Source organism: Pseudorca crassidens, chromosome 9 (assembly GCF_039906515.1).
Source record: "Pseudorca crassidens isolate mPseCra1 chromosome 9, mPseCra1.hap1, whole genome shotgun sequence".
NCBI classification, from domain to species: Eukaryota; Metazoa; Chordata; class Mammalia; order Artiodactyla; family Delphinidae; genus Pseudorca; species Pseudorca crassidens.
Genome location: NC_090304.1, coordinates 26,868,374 through 26,882,413, shown reverse-complemented (window position 1 = coordinate 26,882,413; position 14,040 = coordinate 26,868,374). Strand labels below are relative to the sequence as shown.

The 14,040-nt window shown below is 34.9% G+C and overlaps 2 protein-coding genes across 10 annotated transcripts in view; one reads left to right on the top strand and one right to left on the bottom strand.

Moving 5' to 3' along the window:
* Positions 1-5,245, bottom strand: part of IMMP1L (inner mitochondrial membrane peptidase subunit 1) — a 74,381-nt gene extending 69,136 nt beyond the window's left edge. Inside the window, exon 1 of one of the 4 annotated variants that reach the window (XM_067749528.1) lies at positions 5,119-5,245. The gene's annotated coding sequence lies outside the window, so the exon portion shown is untranslated. Of the gene's footprint in view, positions 1-5,059 lie in introns of all 4 variants that reach the window. The other 3 variants (XM_067749527.1, XM_067749530.1, XM_067749529.1) reach the window with 3 other exon arrangements.
* Positions 5,246-5,261: 16 nt separating this feature from the next.
* Positions 5,262-14,040, top strand: part of ELP4 (elongator acetyltransferase complex subunit 4) — a 243,847-nt gene continuing 235,068 nt past the window's right edge. For 3 of the 6 annotated variants that reach the window (XM_067749512.1, XM_067749511.1, XM_067749513.1), the window contains exons 1-2: positions 5,264-5,549; positions 12,596-12,631. In XM_067749512.1, coding sequence (XP_067605613.1) covers positions 5,327-5,549; positions 12,596-12,631 — 259 coding nt within the window. In that variant the 5' untranslated portion in view covers positions 5,264-5,326. Of the gene's footprint in view, positions 5,550-12,595; positions 12,632-14,040 lie in introns of all 6 variants that reach the window. The other 3 variants (XM_067749510.1, XM_067749515.1, XM_067749514.1) reach the window with 3 other exon arrangements.

Sequence of the window (14,040 nt, the reverse complement as noted above, 5' to 3'; positions counted from 1 at the left end):
TTTGGCCCTTCTAATAGATGTGCAGTGGTATTTCAATGTTGTCTTAATTTGCATTTCCCCTGATGACATATGATGGGAAGTATCTTTTCATATGCTTATTTGCCATCTGTATATCTTTTTGGTTAGGAGTGTCAAGGTCTTTCGCCCATATTTAAATCAGGTTGCTTATTATTGAGTTCTTTGTGTATTTTGGACAACAGTCCTTTATCAGATGTGTCTTTTGCAAACATTTTCTCCCAGTCTGTGGCTTGTCTTCTCATTCTCTTGATACTTTCACAGAGCAGAAGTTTTTAATGAAGTTCAGCCTGTCGACTATTTCTTTCATAGATTATGCCTTTGGTATATCTAAAAAGTCACTGCCATACCCAAAGTAAGCTATGTTTTCTCCTATGTTATCTTTTAGGAGTTTTATAGTTTTGTGTTTTACATTTAGGTATGTGATCGACTTTGAGTTAATTTTTCTGAAGTAAAGTCCGTGCCTAGATTTATTTACTTATTGATTTTTTACATGTGTATGACTAGTTGTTCCAGCACCATTTGTTGAAAAGACTATATTTGCTCCACTGTATTTTCTTTGTTCATTTGTCTAAGATCAGTTGACTATATCCATGTGAGTCTATTTCTGGGTTCTCTATTCTGCTCCACCAATCTCTTTGTCTATTCCTTTGCCAATACTTTATACTAAGTCTTGAAGTCAGGTAGCATCAGTCCTCCAACTTTGTTCTTCAATATGGTGTTTCCTATTCTGTATCTTTTGCCTCTCTATATAAACTTTAGAATCAGCTTGTTAATATCCAAAAAAATAACCTGCTAGGATTTTATTTGGGATTGCATTGAATCTACAGATCAACTTGGGAAGAAATGACATAATGAAAACATTGAGTCTCCTATCCACGAATATGGAATATCTCTCCATTTATTTAGTTCTTCTTTGATTTGGTTCATCAGAGTCTTGAACTTTTCCTTATATAGATCTTATACACTTTTTGATTCATACCTCATTATTTTATTTTGAGGGATACTTATGTAAATTGTATTGTTTTTAATTTCCAATTCCACTTGTTCATTGTTAGTATATAGGAGCTTATTTTATTGTGATATCAAGGTCAGAAGGCTTTACTGAGGATGTGTAGGTTGAAGTGAGATTTGAAGGATAAATAGAAGTTAACTAGTGGCCTTCTGAATGAAGGGAACAAGGTGAGTACAGGAGAATAAATGAATGATAGAGTGAAGAGAGTAAGGGAATTTATAGAGTGATGTGACTAGAGAGCTAAGTAGAGGAAACCAAATGCATGTCCTTAAAATTTTGTTTTTATACTATATGATCAGACATCTATTTTGAAAGGATTGGGATGGCTCTTGAATGGAGAATGTACTGCAGGAGAACCAAAGATGAGAGCTAAATGCTCTAGAATGGATTAGGGAGTTACTGAGAAGTAAAATCCATAAGTCTTGGTAAGAGACTGGCTATGGAGGAATGAAGCTTAAGAGAGGAATTGAGTATAGTGAGTTGGCTCAGGCAACTAATTCTACAAATGATCCTATCATTTACCTAGATACAAAACACCAAAGGAAGTTCAGTCTGGGGCATTATGAGTTTGAGGTCCCACTAAGACTTTCAGAAAAAAGGTGAATATCTGAATTTATGATTCTCGAGATCAGAGAAGCAATCTGGACTATAAATATGTTAGTCATTGGTGTATAAATAGGAACTAAAGTCCTGGGAATGGAAGAAGGTAAGAATATGGAACAAGAAAAGAGAAAATGGTCTTAAAAACTCCAAGATTTAATGGCAAAAAGGAAAACAAAGAGTCTTATTTTCATTTACATTTTTTAGCCATTGAATTTAGCCTCCTCCTTTCAAATACTGATCCCTTTCCTGTGCTCCAGATTCCATTCCTTCTACCTCATTCAGGTTCTTTTCCTCATTCATTGCCAAGAATGTTTTCCAGTAGCTTCATCTCTCTCTCTCTCTCTCTTTCTCTCTCTCTTCCTTCCCCTCTCCTTCTCCCTTCCTCTCCCACATAAGAAAACTGCTCCCTTAAACCTCTGTCATCCCCCTCTACCCCCTTCACAGCAAACCCTTCTAAAATGTAAAATGGTCTACTTTTATGGAATATTCAACTTCACTTCCCATTCAATTCTAAACAGAATTATTTGACTTTTCAGTTTGCTACTCCATCAAACCTGCCCTTAACAAAGCCAAAAATAAATCATTATTACTGAATCAAGTAAACACTTTCCAATTCTTATTTTACTTTCTCCTCCTCTGCACAGCTTTCAAGTGTTCATGTTCCCCAAAGTTTATTCCTGGTTCTTTTTTTCTTTTCATCCTAAAGTATACATTTCCTTGGTGAGCTTATCCATTCCCTTAAGGTAAACCCCCACCATGGGCTAATTAATTTCTAATTTATATGTTTCATCTAGAGATCCCTCTCTCACATAGCCTACTGTGTATTGGACATCTCCACTTGGATACTCCACAGGTATTTTACTCCAATTAAATACATTCAAAACATAAAAAAACGTGATCTCCCATTCCCTAAAACAACCAACTGTACAACTATAAAGTTCTACTGTTCCTCCTTTATTCTTTATCCTCCACCATCCAGAAAGCTGCTCAATACAGAAACCTGTTACTCATCTTTGATTCCTCCTGTCAACCTTCCTTGGTCATGTGAATTCTACCCATTATAGTAATCTCTTGATTCATTCCATTCTCTTTATCCCAATCACAGTTAGCCAATCCATTCTCTTGCAGGATACTTTTTAGCCAAACATAACGAGCAAATATGATTATTATGTCATTTCTTTACCTGAAATTTTTCAATGATTTCCCATTATCCATAAGGAAAAAAAAAATTCATCTTAAAAAATCAATTAGACTTTTATCTAATTTCTCTAGTCTCCTCTTCTCTTAGCACTATGCACAAATTATGAGAACTATTTGTACAGTAGCAATGAGAGCAGATTTACTGAAGGAGGGGAGGGAGCTTCCTTCTCAGGGTAAACTTACCCAGGATTCTCTATCTCAGTTCAAGTTATGTATTCTGTATTTGTCCTCCACAGCATTTAGAGTATACTTTATTATCCTATCCACCCACCTATCTCTCCCAACTGTGAACTCAAAGAGGGTAGAGACTAAGTATTCTTTCTCCTGTAACCTAGTACATAGCACACTCCGTGAGATTTACTATGTGCTCAGTAAATAATTGTTATTAATCATTTAACACCACACCTAAACATATGCCCTTTTAATTCTTTCCTTCCATAAAAACTTCATTTATTCCAATGTTTATATTCTACTCTACATACTGGTAAATTCAAGTATTGGGGATTATTTGCTTTGATAGCAAAGGTTTTGTCTTTGTAAAAAAAAAATAGGACAGATTAAATTAATTTATTCTATGATAATGTTATACCAAAGATATATCCTACTTTCAGGAATGCCTTGGTGCACACATATGTCATGCTTCCTGGATTACAGTTAAAGCTGAAAAACAATTTTTCACTTCTAGTAATAAGGTTTAGAAAACTAAAGGCTGAAGTAAAGAGTAGAAAACAGGGGGATACATAGTAAAGAAATCTATAAAAATTCAATATTTGTAGTACTTCAAAGTTTTCAGAGCAGCAAAACTATCTGAGAAGTTCCTATTTGATATTAGCTTGCTTTGTCACTTTCTGTTTTGGTCTTCTTAGTATAATTATTTACTACAGGACAAAATTAACATATGTTGTTCAATGTGTTCATTTTAACTGCTATGCTGTTTTCTATGTGTTAATCTTATCTCCCCCAAATGAGAACATTTTTTACTTCTATAGGCCTAAAATGACAAGGTTAGCTCCAAGCAGACAGTAAACACTCAACAGCTATTTACTGAACAATTTAGATTACAGATTTATACTGGTGAGATTCTAAGTGAAAGCATCTAAACCTTGATCAAGCTTTGCAGTTGATGTATTGTTAAATAGCAAAGTGTTGTTTTAGTTTTTCTTTTCTGAACATTTTTCTTTAAAAAACAAACACCATCCCAAATGAAAAACTCTAGTCACTATTTAGAAATATAATCTCAGTTTATCAAATAGAATCAGCCAAAAAGTCTTAAAAAGGTCACTGAGATTTAAAACAATTCAACGGCAAGAATTTCCATGAAGTTTGGATGTATTTTAAAAGTATCACAGATCACTGTCAAAACCAACAATAACTGTTAGTGCAAGCATAATTTGTGAGTCTTCTTTAGTTTAGACACTTGTCAATCATGAATGCCTTTAAAAATCAGTTACTCCAATCCCCTACCTCTGGCCAGCTCAAAATTTTGAAAACAGAATTTAAATCCAAGGACACAGTTCTAAATTAATGTTTTTTTTTCTATTTTAATAGGAATTAAATTTCCTATTCTAGTAAGCTCTTGATTCAGAGTTCATAAATCACTTGAAAAAGAAAGCACGTACACATCTAACTCTTATCAGTTTTTCGGGGAAAAAATACCCTGAAGTATTTTCTGTTATTTGCAGGTGCCTTAACAGCAAACGACAATTAAATGTGTGAACAAGGTTGTCAGAGTAACACTTATCATTCACACCACTTATGGAAAGGCGCTCTAAGACTTCCAGAAGCACTAATTAAAATTAACGAAAGCTACTCACGGGGACTTGTCAGAGGGGTGCATTTTGTTATTTGCTGTTTGAAACGGGGGAAAACCAAATCGCCTCAAAGCTCAGGAGTTTTTACTCTAACGTCTAAATCCAACCCACCTGTCACAGGCACTGAGGAACCAAGCCCAGGGGCTCAACAAGCAAGTCGCTAAGGTAAGAGTTCCAATCCCTTCACTATTACACAGCCATTCAGAAAAAGACCTGAAGAGGATGGCGGAGGGAATATTCTCCCAAAAAATCAGAAAAGAACGCGGTGGGAGGGAGTATCCTCTTTAATACTGAGCGGAGAAAAGTGCAAGGTCCTACTGGTATTTGCTTGATATACCGCTCCACCAGCCTTTTCTTTAATTCAGCGTGAATGAGGGCACTCAAAACGAGAAAAATGTTTAATGATATTACCCACCTCTAGTCCCAAAGAACCCCGAAGCCTCTCACCCAAGACTCAGGGGGTCTCTTTCTCACCTGGGCCTTGAAGAAGTCCGTCGTCCTGACGTAGAATGCACTTCTCAGTAATACGCCTTGCCATTGGTTGACTCGGGAGGGAACTCTTAGTCCTATTGGCTTCGGGAGCCGAGGAGGAGGCAAGGAGGCGGGAGTTTGGGGCTGGCTCTGACAGACCCGAGGCTTGAGCTCCCAGAGTTCCTATTGGGTCAACGCGGGAAGCGCCAAGATGGCGGCAGCGGCGACTTGCAGCACAGGCACCAGGAGTACTGGGTCTATGGTGGTGGCGGCTAGCAGGAACAGCGTCACCAGCTTCCAGCGGAGGGGTCCTAGAGCCAGCGGTACCGACAGCGGCTGCTCTCGACTGGTGTCCATCGCGGGGACACGACCGTCGGTGCGGAATGGACAGCTGCTGGTATCAACCGGGCTCCCAGCCCTGGACCAGCTCCTAGGTCGGTTCAGAACGGAGATCTGGGCTCAACAGAGGGAAAACTAGGGAGGGGACCTGCCCGGGGAAACCACTCTGACCCCACATTTCTCTCTGACCTCTCAGCCTTCGGACGTGGAGAGGATAGCCCGGTCTGATGGAGATGGAGGGGAGGAAGGGTTGCATGGAGACTTCTAAATGCTGTTAACTAAATCTGTTTTCGTGCTCCCACTTCCTACTCTGGTGCCCGCCAGCTTTTTTCTAGATTACGACAGGAAACCTACATGCTTTTACCCTGACATGCTTCCTAGTCAAGGGGAATCATTAATGTTTGGAAATGGTTTGGCATTGATCTAGTATCCCGTCCTGGTCTGTGAATGAACCCTTCTGCCAACCCCAGGTAGCTCACGGTTTGGACTAACAAAAGTTTGTATCAGTTGTGAGAGATGAGCTTCCATTAGAAAATGTTGAAGAAAGTAACTTCCCCTCTCCACCACCAGGCTGCTTATCTCCTGGTTCTGAATCTTTAAACAAATTATATTGACTTTAAGAGAATGTGTGTTAAAGGCTTATGTGGATCCAAAGTAGTTAAAGCCGGTCTTTGACCTTAGCAGTCATAGCCAGCATCTGCGTTAAATATATGTATATTTGTTTTTGTTATTTTTTCTTCTATATATTACGCTTCCCAGAGTTACATCTCAAACAATATGTTTAAAATTAATTCACATTTGACAAGAAAAAGAAGTCCAGTTTTTAGGCTTTCCTGTATAATCTCTGGAATTTTTCATAAGAAGGCTACTAAAGAATATGCTTGATTCATAACTTATGTTGACAAGATTGAACAGATTAGATTGGTAGGACAAAGCTGCAGTGTTAATAAGGCTTGTAAATTAGTTAATTCCTATCAGAATGCTACTTTACTAAAATTGGTCCATGTTTATATTTCATAACATTTTTATAGGGTGAGATGTGTCAGTTAAGCCTTGTACACTTTCATAAAATATTACAAATGCCATTGCTTGTTCTTGTACTTCCCTTGACATTTTCTCTCTGTAATTTTTTTCCCACAAGTAGGCTTTTCAGATAGGTTTAGTGCAATAGAAAATGACGAGGCCAATGAAAAAGACTATGGCTTCTTGCCTCTGTTATTTCATGACCTTAACTGGATCCTGGTTATTTATACATAAATCTAAGTATTTTCCCTTAATTGTTTCAAGACTGTTGCCTTCCTTAATTGCATGGTACTATAAACAGAAATGATTCAAAATATCTAGTTAGCAAATATTTGTCTCACTTTCTTTCCCTTGTGAGCCTTACTTGGTGTCGTCCTATATTTAAACTTAAAGGTTGGAGGCTGTTCCTAGTCTTTAATTTTTTTCTTTTTCCTTTTTGTAACTCAATGGAGATATGTAACTTCATTCACTTGATCTTGAAACTCTCCAAACAAAAAGGTCACATTTTTAACATTATACTTTCAGTTCCTCATTAGAATAACAAAATGTGCCTAGCACAGTACCTGGCACGTAGTAGATTCTAAATAAGTTTTTGGTTGAAGGAAAAATATTGTGTAGGAAAAAGCCTGGACAAGAGATTATGAAACACATAGGATGCAATTATGTGTTTGAGTTCTAAAATCAGACTCAGAGATTAACTAACATGAACAGAGTCACAAAACTAGTGACAATCTGGGCTGATCTTTAAGCTCCACATTTAGTGCTCTGCACTATGCTGCAACTGTTTCAAATTTCTGAGAACTCTTTTCAAGTGTTTTTAACCAGTTATTGAATCTAAGCCTAAAGATTTAACCATATAGTCTCTTAAAGCACCCACCAGAAAGGTGACCCAAAGCACCTTCCTCACATGTTTCTACAGTGATATAAACTTGAACTGTAATTTAAAATTTTTCCAGATTTGCTTGGGGATGGGGACTCTAATAATTTGATTCTAACAAGCTTATGGTAAAAATTAGTGTTCATTAAGATGATTGAAATAAGTATCAGTTTTTGGATATTTTGAAATATGTTTTGCATGTATACAGTTAATTCTCAAATTGCACAGGAGTTGAAGACATTGTTATAAAAGGAGTTACTACATTTGGAATAATAAACTGTCCAGAAGTATTTCAGTTGTTCTTAACTTCTTAAGGCATTTTTGTATTTTGATTTTCTATTTTGTGTGGCCCTATGGAGCAAACCCTATACATTTGTTTTTCATTAAACCATTATTTGAATGTGAAACATTTGGCTGCTAATGTGTATACACAAAAGTAAAAGCAATTCAGATTATATTGTTGTTCTAAAATGTTATTTGACTCAGATTGTGACAAGTCTAATATAAACATATTGTGACAAAATGTAATGACAGTAGGATTTTACGATATTAGAATGATGAAACTCTACTGTGATACTGTGATTCTTGCCTATATATATTCTGTGGTTACTGCGTAACAAGTAAATATTGTATTGTCACTGACATACACTGCAGTGATATTTTACTACTGCCACTGGGACATTATTGTAATTTTAAGTGCAGATGCAAAACATATTTGAAAGGCATAATATAGGCTAATTGAATATTAGTTATTTGATGATATGCTAATATTTCCATTGCTTACTCGAAAGTGTTTTATAAACTTGAGAATTCCCTATTACTGCATCTTTTACATGATCTAATTGTATTAAATATTTTTGTTCTGACAGCTTATTTTATTGTTAGATATCGATATACCTTTCCCAAGTTGGCTAATTTTTTAAGTTCTGAGATTTCCTAACCCAGTTTCTCAATCCTGCCTTTCCAGGACATTTATGTTGTTATTTGAGGACACCATATGTAAATATGTCATTTTTCTTCTTCCAGGAATTTCCAAAGAGAGATTATACAGTAGGTAAAGGATTCTGGCAGAATTTCACTTTTTCTAGGATATATAGTCCATTTTAGGACCATATTAACCCCCAGTCCCATCCTTCAAAAAGATATTCGAAGGAACGATGACTTCTCAGGTTTAACTGGCTTAACTCTGTGCTGTTCAGAACTTTTAAAATTTTGACAGTCAAGTGAATGGAAATAGGGATTAGGGGTAAATAATAGTCCAGGAAGAGGACTCTGAAGAAGCTTGAGGGTAGCTGCCATTTTCAACACTGCTGTGAAAAAATAAATACTGGTGGTTGTAGTTCCTTTGCTCCACTATATCTTAATCTGGAGTGTGGGATGATATGCATAGATCTTGGATTATATATTTAACATAATCCTGGTTGTGACATTTTAACAATTGACAGCTGTACATTTAAAGTAAAAGTAGCTTATTCCCTTGTATTGCTATGTAAAATTGTTTTCTGTAATTTAATCTACAGAACCATTCTCATTGCTGATGGCTTGTCTTTTTTGATTCCCATATTTGCCCAGCCAATAGTTGTGATAATCAGGAGTTGTTGGGATGTTTCATACCTCCTAGAGAGAGAAGAAAAAGTAGACCTGTTAATGATATAACTGCAATTTAATTTGAAGTGTGGCATTAGTTAAGTAGTTAAGGATATTGCCATGAACCAAGAATATGAACTGGTTTTTAACGTTGCATTTTCCCTAAAATGCCTTTCTATAATTTTAAGCAAAACCATTTATAGAGAGCACTGGAAAGGACTGGTATAAATCACTTATCTTTCCTGACTTTTATTTGTTTTCCCTTTTACTTCCTCTAACTTTGAAAAACGAGTTGCCCTTGTTGTAAAATAAGATAACACTTCTGGACCTTAATATTCTAATATATTAATTTGACCTCATTCACCCTAAATTTATAGCTTAATTAAAGATTTTTTGGGGGAAGTGTGTGGGATTGAATTTTCTCCCTCTAAATTAATATATCACGTTCTAACTATTCACATGAATTTTTTTTAATTCTTTCCTTCATATTTAAAAAAAAAGATATTGGCACTTAAAATCTTAAATTTTCTGGTGTTTTTACACTATCAGTTTTTTTTCTAGTTTTAAGACAAAATGCTGTCATTTTTTTAAAATGTAAAAGCTTGATGAAATTAATACTTTAAGATATCAGACTTGCAAAGTATCTTCAAGCTTTCAAACTCATGTAGTCTTACAAGTTGATAAAATATTCTACCCATATTTTTTAGTAAGCTGGAGAATAACTTAATATACTTCTTTAAAAGGTCTAGAAGTAAAACCAACAGTTTATTTGCTTAGTGACTTAGAATATTGATGATTTCCCTAAGATATGATTAAAGAGAAGAGGAGGCCATAAGACCATTTTACTCCTTTGTATGTTTCATTATAGAAATAAGACGAGTGCTTACTTACCACATTACTTACATGTCAGACATTTTAGTGGACTATTAGGAACTATTTTATTTCTATTTTAATTGGGAACTATTAGTGTGAAATCTGTGTTGCTTTTGAAGTTACTAATGGATTACTGAATTTAAAGATGTATTAAAACTAACTTTTGTTGAACATGCCATGTCAAGACATCTTGTCATGATTGGTTGTTTAAGCTTTTCAGTTTTTGGTAGGGAGCATGACTACAAACTTATTCAAATTTACTCTAGTTTAAAATATAACTAGAACCTCAGTATATCAAGTGAGTTATTTCAAAATACCTTATACAGAAGTATTTTGGGGAAATGTGGGGTCTTGTCACACACTAAAATGAAGTTTGGAAGAATAGAGGAACTTTGCTGCTATATGTGTGTGTGTATGTACATGTCAAATAATTTTACCTCATATACATAGAATAAAAACTTGATTTACAAATAATAAGGTGGCTTCTTATTTCCCATGACCAACCTTCCAAATGACCAACATTGACTAGGGCCAATTCAAATTTGAGTCTAGTGAATTTACATTATATAGCCCATTAGAAAAATAGAATTGCCTTTTTGTAGGAGAAGTCCTGATAGAATATTAATTTGGCTGATAAAAGTCATTAAACTGTCTTCATATTATCTTGTTTTAAGTAATGTTCAAATTTTCCAAACATCAGAATTTTAATATATGTGAGATTTTAAAAATTCGAGGGGTGGTTCCTGAATTATCAGGAACAGTGGATTGTTTGACTCATTCTTACAGAAAATTGCCTTAGCCTAGTCTGATTTACTGTTAAGGTGATCACCATTTATCTAATGATACAGTTTTAGTGTATCATTTAGTTTCTAGTCAGAAAATAATTGCCAGACTCGTAAGGGTAGCTCTTACTGTACCTCCTTGGGCAAGTCACCTGAGTAAGGTATCACTTCATTTAATAGGGAAACTATTTCTTTATCTGTTCTCATTATTTCACTGTGAATATAATTCAGAAAATACTTCTCTAACTATTCGACTTGGAGGCCTTATATAACTTGCTAATTTGAGGAGATATGAATGTAGACCCAAAGAAGTTTAGATAATAAATCTAAATCCTTCCTATAAAAATTAAGTTATAGAAAGAAAGGCAGCTAACTTTTTTATAGTACTTGCTGTAGACTAGACACTGCAGTATCTGTTATGTGCTTGTATTATTTCATCTCAAATACACAAAATGATGATTACGTAGTTAAATATTTATTTTTGCATGTAAGGGAAAATAGTGAAGTAAGGAGTTGGAAAGTGTGATTTAAAGTGTTTCAAATGGATTAAAAAGTAGTGGTCTATATGTAGCACAAACTATAAAATTAAATATTTAATCTTGTCCCAAAGAAAATTTGCTCTGATCCTTTATGGTTATTATCATCACACGTATTTCAGTTTATGTTAATCTTTTAGCTTGACCAACATTTGGAGTTATCCTGTGTAGTCTGGTGTGGCTTTAAATGCTAAAATGAAGGAACTTATCTCAATGTGAAAGTAAAATACATATTTGTTTCCATAAAAAATCCATTTAAAAATATATAAGTGTATTGGTTTCATTTTTTAAAAAATTCTTTTCTAACAATTTGGAATGTTTTCTTTATAAAGTCCCCAAATGTTGGATTGTATTCTGTGTGCATGCATGTTACCAAATTTCAAATTCTTTGAAACATAACAGTTATTTATGCTTATTTGCAAGGCAAAAAATAAGCACTGTCAAATGAATTTTTCATAGTAAGTTTTTCTATGTAGTGTTCGCCACTACAAAACTTTTTTGAGGAAAAGTTCTTTATTGTTATTCTAAATGTTTCACCATTTTGTGCAAACAAGCAAAACGCTAGTAATGTCTTCAACTGTCCAGCAATTTTTAGTTTCTTTTTAAATTAATTATACTTTAAGTACATTTCATTCTTTGTGTACACATTCTTAAATTTCTAAGTGAATTTGTTAGCGTTTACAACATTAATTATACATAGTAATACTTTTACAAGTGGTTTTACAAACAAAATATCAGGAGTCAAATGATTGAATGTCTTTATCTTTCTGATGTTGTTCTAGTTTCCTAAAAGTTGATTTTAAATTGATTTCTAATAAACTATTTGAGTTATATGTTTATGATCATATTACCCTAATTCAGATATTTAAAATAACATTTTCTAGTAAAATTGAAAATGTGTTTTGTGATTGTGCCTTTTTTGTTTGAAATGACAAAAATATTTAGAGTATGTCCTGACTTTGTGTATATTGTTAATAATGGAAAAAATTCGTTTTAATTATCAGGGGTTTTTTTCCAAGGCTTATTAAATTTGAGAATAAATATTAAAGTGGAATTTCTCTTACAGTAACCTTTCTTTTCTATGTTGTACTTCTGTTGTAGTTAGGTTACTGTGCACATTTAGGTCTCAGCTATTGAGCTAATTTATTAGCAAGTGCTAAATATAACATTTATGGATCGCTTAACCGGTTATGTTGAATGCTGCATGGTCCTAACACAGGAGAAAGGAGGATAGTACAGTATATTATGAAAGTAATTGTAATGTGTAGTGTATAATTACATATAATATGTAATTATTTCATAATAGCACCTTAAGCAAAGTATTGCAAAGGTAATTAAAATGTTGTTTTTAACTGCAATTTTAAAGTTATTGAAGTACCTGTCCTTGATAATGCCTAACTTTTATGCTAAAGATAATGTGAAAAGGTAGATTAATTTTCTTCTTGGTTTTGTTTCATTTCCAGGTGGAGGTTTGGCCGTTGGAACAGTTCTTCTAATTGGTTAGTCTAGCATACATACTTTGCTCTTCCCAGTCACGGTTTTCTCTTGTGCATAATGATTTTATGGGTTTGCCTATTCTGAGATTACGTATTTAACACTCTACACGAGTTAAGGTAAATTATACAAGAGTTAAGGTAAATTAAAGAGGAATTGCCTTAAGTTCTAATTTAAATTAAAATGTTGATCTGAACTTGAAATGAATTAGGAAAATATATATATGAAAATGTAGCTCTTATAATTTAAAAATGTTCACAGTGCTTCGCCCTGCATTTGTTTTAAAAAAACTAAAATTAATGCCAATAGATTTTTTGGAGAATCTCAGTATTTAGATTGGGATTATTACAGTGATTCATTTGATAAGTTGATGTACACATAAGCCCATTGTATATATCACAGATTTTTATCATAATTGTCTTCTAACTGAAAGAAAAGTAACAAACTGACAAATCACATTTTTGTTCATCTTTAAAACTTCATTGGTTCTTACTTAAATACACATACATAACCCTACTTAGCTTTTTTTTAAGTTTAGATCATAGAATCTTGGAATTGAAATAAACCTTGGCAGTTATATAATCAAAGCTCCCATTTGGCCACAAATCACTTTTCCATAATCCTTGACAGGTATCAAGCACCATTTGAGTACAGATTATCTAGTTTAAAGGGCTCGCTACTTTACAAAGCAATGCTTTGTTATTGAAAATGTATGATTTATTAGAAAGTTCTGTATATTAATGTTTAATTTGTATGCCTGTAACAAGTTTGTTGTTCCTAGTTTTGTCTTCTGATACTCTTAAACATGACACTCTTAAAATATTTGAAAATAACTATTTAATCACCTCAAATCTTCTCCAAACTAAGTAGACATAGTTTGTGGTACGCGGGCCTCTCACTGTTGTGGCCTCTCCCGTTGCGGAGCACAGGCTCCGGACGCGCAGGCTCAGCGGCCATGGCTCACGGGCCCAGCCGCTCCGCGGCATGTGGGATTCTCCCGGACCGGGGCACGAACCCGCGTCCCCTGCATCGGCAGGCAGACTCTCAACCACTGCGCCACCAGGGAAGCCCTAGACATAGTTTCTTAAACTGGTTTCACACTCCTCACTCTCCTGGTTGTTCTCGTGTCGCACCTTTTGGTCTGGCATTGTCTCTTTTTTTTTTTTTTAAATTTATTTATTTATTTATTTATGGCTGCGTTGGGTCTTTGTTGCTGCATGTGGGCTTTTCTCTAGTCGTGGTGAGTAGGGGCTACTCATCGTTGCGGTGCGTGGGCCCTAGAGCATGTGGGCTTCAGGAGTTGTGGCACATGGGCTCAGTAGTTGTGGCTCGCGGGCTCTAGTGCACACACTCAGTAGTTGTGACGCATGGGCTTAGTTGCTCCATGGCATGTGGGATCTTCCCGGACCCGGGC